The sequence below is a fragment of the Xiphophorus hellerii genome, chromosome 14, assembly GCF_003331165.1.
Source record: "Xiphophorus hellerii strain 12219 chromosome 14, Xiphophorus_hellerii-4.1, whole genome shotgun sequence".
NCBI lineage: Eukaryota > Metazoa > Chordata > Actinopteri > Cyprinodontiformes > Poeciliidae > Xiphophorus > Xiphophorus hellerii.
Genome location: NC_045685.1, coordinates 6,319,102 through 6,324,922, shown reverse-complemented (window position 1 = coordinate 6,324,922; position 5,821 = coordinate 6,319,102). Strand labels below are relative to the sequence as shown.

At 37.0% G+C, this 5,821-nt stretch overlaps 1 protein-coding gene across 1 annotated transcript; it reads left to right on the top strand.

Annotated features, from left to right (window-relative positions):
* The first annotated feature begins 760 nt into the window (after window positions 1-760).
* LOC116732097 (cell wall protein TIR4-like) lies at window positions 761-5,537 on the top strand. Its single transcript, XM_032582049.1, has 7 exons — window positions 761-904; window positions 2,597-3,090; window positions 3,199-3,387; window positions 3,495-3,590; window positions 3,708-3,843; window positions 3,946-4,098; window positions 4,879-5,537. The coding sequence occupies exons 2-7, from the start codon at window positions 2,599-2,601 to the stop codon at window positions 4,920-4,922; spliced, it is 1,110 nt and encodes a 369-aa protein (XP_032437940.1). The 5' UTR covers window positions 761-904; window positions 2,597-2,598; the 3' UTR covers window positions 4,923-5,537.
* Window positions 5,538-5,821: the final 284 nt, after the last annotated feature.

Here is a 5,821-nt window from a genome sequence, read left to right as displayed (position 1 = left end):
AGAAAATCTGCAGCACATGAGTCACAAGTGCAAGGTGGACAACAGATACATCTTCGGAACGGCTTTTGTTGTCAGACTTCGTGAAGGAGATGAATTATGAGCAGAGTAAAGAGAAAATACTGTGTTCTCAAGAATTAAAGAGTTACTAGGCTGAGGTGGAACAGATTTCATTCAAGCTAAATATAAATGACATTACATGTGGAGAAAGTGGGAAAATAAAGGCTGTTCCAGCTGTAATCTTGCTTTGGTGAAACAAACTAATATAATCTAGTTTCTCTGGCGATGTTTCCACCATTATTTCTGATGTGAATGGGCTTCATATACACATATATTTTGGGTGACGTCCTCTTTACATTCCAAGATGTTACATACTTTTGTGCAGCTCTATGGTTTTGAGGGAGTCCCCAAATGTTCACTTTATCTATGCTGAACAAATATTTCCATGATCTAATCCGGTGTGTCACTCTGCATACTTTAAATGACGCTTAGACAATATAAGAAAGAAATATAGATTTTTTAAGGAGGTTAGAATTCTACAAAGACAGGGTGTGCTTTAGAAGTATGAGACATCCTCATGCCTGCGTAATCATATACAAACAAAGAAAGACTACATGTTTTCTTAGTCAAAGGTCTGACATAAACCCATCTTTAAGACCTTTAAACAAGTAAACTCACCATGCAACTTACCACACCTATAACTGTTACTTTCACTCCCCTCAAGGTTTATTGTAGTGTCTCCTCCCTCTATGCAAGACTTAAATAGTGGTCCAGAGTAAAGAGGAATCACATACTCACCTGGAAATCAGAGGATATTGGACACAGGCCACCTGCCAATCATACCTGGGAATAAAACTACATCTGTTCAAGGACTTATCTTTTGAATTAAGGAGAATAAAGTCTACAGGTAGGTAGAAGAGCAACCACTGTCTGTTTTGAAAGAGTTTTCATATTACTCAATTATTATTTTACAAAAAGACTGTTTCAACCATATAAAGAGGTAGAACTGTTAAACACTTTTAAATGTATAAAGAAGTTTACTCAACCGGTCACTTGAAATTCTTCAGGCATATGAAAGAGTAAGAATTCATTATTTATTAACATATTTTCTTTTTTCATACATTGTTTTCTGAGTTGCACTAATCTTGTATATATATAGATATATATATATATATAAATGCTATCAGACAGGTAGATTTTATGGAATAGATTTTTCACATATGGCACAAAAACTTTCTTTTCACTCGTTGTTAGTGGATGGGTGTGAGGTTTACTGTCAAATAGCTGTGTTTACTATATTAAATCCTAAACTCAACAGAAACAACCCAATTGACCTTGATGAAAAGTTAACCTAACTCAATTCCTAACACCATGCTTTCCCTCCTTTAACATCAATGACTGCTTGGAATCTGTTGTGGTAAATTCTACAAAACCATTACTCTGATGTTAAAATTGCTCGTTCTTCTTTGCAAAAAGCCTCCAGCTCCAGTAAATTCCTGGACTGTCTGGCATGAGCTGAATGTTTGAGCTTTCCCCAGAGTGGCTCAGTGACAGTGAAGTCATTAAACAGAGATGGCCACTCCAGAACCTTCATTTTGTTCTGCTGCAGCCAATGACAGCTCCACTTGGCCTTGTGCTTTGGATCGTTGTCGTGTTGGATTGTTCAGGTACAACTCATGTTCAGCTTCCAGGCTGATGAGTGAAAAACTTCCTCCAGTATTTTCTGATAACATGCTGCATTCATCCTGAAATTCATTTTGACCAAGTTTGCTGTGTCTCTGGAGCTCACACACCCTCAAAATATCAGAGATGCTCCTCTGTGATTCGCAGTAGCAATGATGTGCCTTTCGTCACAGGCCTTGTTGATGCCTCTCTAAAGGTAATGTTGATGAATGTGGCCAAAAATTCCTGTTTGGCGTATTGGTGCTTGGTGGCTTTTGCTTATTAATGCCAACCTTCAACAATGCAGCTTGTTCTTCGTCAAGAACCCAGTTACTATGCAGTGGTAATGAGGTACCATTACCACTACATAGTTACTAATTAAAAAGAGTAACTTTAAAAAAAGAAAAAAGTTACTCTGTTTTTTTAAAAGAGGCCTGAATTTCAACTAAAGTTTTTCTGGGTTTTTCTTTAAATTCTGAAACCTTTTCCTGACCGTTGCTGTCTAGCATATCATGAACGCTAGATCAGAGTTTGATGATGATCATGTTCATTTGGGTCGTTTCTGTTGTCACCATGATTTACAAATAGTACCCACAGTTAGACACTATATGGTTTCATTCAACATCAACCATAAGTAAAATGAAAATCCTTGTGTGATATAATATATACATACATATTGAATGTATTGTATGAGATTATAAGATACTAAAGTTCATTAGATTAAAACTAGTGTTGTATTACCTTTAGAAACGCATTTTAAGAATGACATTCAAAGTAATTAGACTTTTTTTAATTAACATTGTCAGTAAGATACTTTATTTTTTTTTTTTTAAACATTTAAAACACTATTACCTTGAAAGAAAATCTAATTTCACATCTAACTGAAGCTAATTTTGTATTTGTATTGCTTAATTAAATTATTTTCCCTTTCCTGAAGGCATGGATAAACGACTGCTCCTCAGTTTTTTGTTGGTGACACTGTCCTTGGAATTTATGGCCACCTATGCTCAGAGCAATACAACCGCAGTAGCACCAGCCAGCAACGCAACCGCAGTAGCACCAGCCAGCAACGCAACCGCAGTAGCACCAGCTAGCAACGCAACTACAGTAGCACACGCTAGCAACGCAACTACAGTAGCACCAGCTAGCAATGCAACTACAATAGCAACAGCTAGCAACGCAACTACAGTAGCACCAGCTAGCAACGCAACTACAGTATCACCAGCTAACAACGCAACTACAGGAGCACCATCCAGCAATGCAACTACAGTAGCACCAGCTAGCAATGCAACTACAGTAGCACCAGCTAGCAACGCAACTACAGTAGCACCAGCTAGCAACGCAACTACAGTAGCACCAGCTAACAACGCAACCACCGTGGCACCAGCTAATAATGCAACCACAGTAGCATCAAACACACTCCCGGCAGTGGTAAGAAATAGAAATAACCTCCTTGAAAAAAAGAAATTGATCATATATGAGGTTTATTGTAAGATTATTACAGTGCAATATTTAAAATTCATGCCTTCACCTTTGTAGGCCAGTATTTCTCGACAAGAATGTGGCTCCTCAAAGCTCTGTGCAGCTGAACCCTCAAAGTGCGATCCCTCTTCCACAACCTGCTATTTCGTTTCTGCCAAGCAACAAAGTGGCCAAACGTACAACTTTGAGCTCTCAGGACAGACAGACGGCTACATTGCTGCTGGGGTGTCTAATGCTGCATTTCAGGTAATCCATATTTTATGAACCTAGATTAAAATACCATGAAATCTAAACCAGAGCAATATTCTAGTTTGAAACGATGAAAGATAAAATAATGTCATGTTTTTCAACAGACTGCCAGTCACAGAGCCTATTTCTGCGCTAACCACAAAGGTGCTGTCCGTTTCTTCACTGGCTTCATCAATAATCTGGTTCTAAATCTCACACAGGTAAGCAAAGATTATACAGCATTAGTAGTAGGAATATATTTCTCAATTTATGCAACACAATGTTTGCATGGACATCATTGTTTTACTTTCAGTTAATTAAACTCTTTCTCTCTTCAGACAGTAACAACAAGCAATGTGAAGGGATCAGTCAACTCAGGAAAAATCCAGTGCACATTTTCAGCTGACCTACCTGACACAACGACACGAGCAGCAGATTATGCTGTGTCTGTTACAACTGGACCTTACAATGCCAGTAAGGAATCACTTTAACCATTCACACAATTTCAATGTCACTTATGGTATTCACCAAAGTCATTGGTATCAGTGTTTGAAATGTTTTTGCATCTTTTCTCAGCTTCCGGGGAACTGGGAAACGCAAACTTCAGAATCCTAACACCTCTTGTGAACCTCTCTGACACTACCACCAACATCACCAATTTGCTGAGCAACAGCACTAACAGCACCTCCTCTGCTTATCCGGTCACACACACACAGTCATTTTTGCCAGGTAAGCTAATGACGCCAAAGCCGAGGAGACAATATGGGAGCTAAACATTAGTGTGACGTGAAACAGGCCTTCCAGCTGCTAAGATTTGGGTTTAGGGTTAGTCATAAGACTAGTGGAAATATGACAACAATTTATGTTTTGTCATAAGAGAGACTTGATTGTTGTAGAGCCAATATAGATAAAGAAACGTATTCATATTCTGTTTAAATGCCATTTAAAAAAAAAAAAAGTAGTTACTCTTTTTTTAATGGACAGCCTTTGCACCTATTTTAGTTTCTTAAAGCTGCCTACCTCATTCCTGGTAGAAACAAACTATTCGACTGAATACAAGTAGTTAACAATTTAAATTTTCCATTTAATTCGTTGTTAAAATAGAACCTTAAACTCCAACATAATCTGGCTGAGTTTCAGGGTGGGGACTTAAAACGGGTAAAAGAAAACTCACCACTGAGCTGATAGAGAAGAATGGGGCAAGCTTCTCTCAAACCAGCATCATTGACTGGCTCCAAGAAGCATTTCACTGAAATTATTTCTACTATAAAACAGGGGATACAGTGACCTAACTTAACTGATTGTGATTAAATTTGTGTTTAGTCAGTAAAACATTGTTCCTCTTTTTATCTTTACTTTTACTTTTTGCCAAAGTCTCACATGAAGACCGTTCTCAAGGCTTTTATGAATCAAGCATTTTTCAGATGTTCTCTAAATCTGATGGTTCTTCATATTAAAAATTACCAAAGCACCAAATTTCTCACTTCTTTTCTGTCTTCTCCCCTACAGTTCTGCTGGTCACCGTGTCTCTGCTGGCTTTCACAGCAGTATGAAGCAACTTATCTCCACCATGTTAGAAAAAGGCTGTAACGTCTCTATCAATGAGCACAGACGACTAAGATCAAAAATGGAGCAGGTCTTGGACAGATTTTCCTACTTTGGGAGGATCCATTTTGTGCTGACTCAGTTTTTTTTATTTTAAGAACAACTCTTCAAGCCTCTGCTCCACTGCTTGGTGACAAGTTTACAAGCCTTTGTGATTCTGAATCAAAAGAGAAATTATGTCAAATGCTTCCTCTTTAGTTCTATAAAACTATTTACCCACAAGACTTCTGGAATTCTGCTCTGTGATGTAAAACTTTTCTACAAATGAAGGAAAAACTGATTTTTTTCAAGAGTCAAAAATATGTCATCATGCTTGACAGCATTTGTGTTTCAAGGTCTGGTTATACTTTAGAAGTCTATTTTACTGGTGCATGTTGAAATCTTCAGTTCTTATTTCTTTTGACACTGCATTGATCTTTGTTGTAATAATGGTGTTAATTATTTTAGCAGTTCCTTGATTATGAAGTCTTTAATGGCTGATGTGAATGGACATGTTAAAACAATTAAGATGTTAAATGTGTTAATACATGTTGGAGGTGATTAAAAAATGTGCACAAATTGAATATTTTAATATATATTTTTAATAAAATACTTTGTCATCTTAATTATTCAAATTGAAATAAATACATCTTCCTGAAAGAATCACTTGGTCCAGCCTTTTTATTCTACTTTTAACCCAGCACTTTCTTTAGACATTTTCACTTCTATTGAATTTTCTAGCAAAGCTCCGATCAGATTTTGTTTTTATACTTCAGGTATAAACGTTACTATGTGATCTGGCAAAATGGAAAAATGATCTGGTAATAAAATCACCTAATTTAGACAAAACAAACAAAAAACATGCAAG

What these genes read in the sequence shown, in the direction of transcription:
- LOC116732097 (XM_032582049.1), top strand. Translation starts at nt 2,599, where the DNA reads ATGGATAAACGACTGCTCCTCAGTTTTTTGTTGGTGACACTGTCCTTG. An exon ending in CAAACACACTCCCGGCAGTG is followed by an intron (nt 3,091 to 3,198) that starts GTAAGAAATAGA and finishes TCACCTTTGTAG; the next exon opens with GCCAGTATTTCTCGACAAGA. An exon ending in CACACAGTCATTTTTGCCAG is followed by an intron (nt 4,099 to 4,878) that starts GTAAGCTAATGA and finishes TCTCCCCTACAG; the next exon opens with TTCTGCTGGTCACCGTGTCT.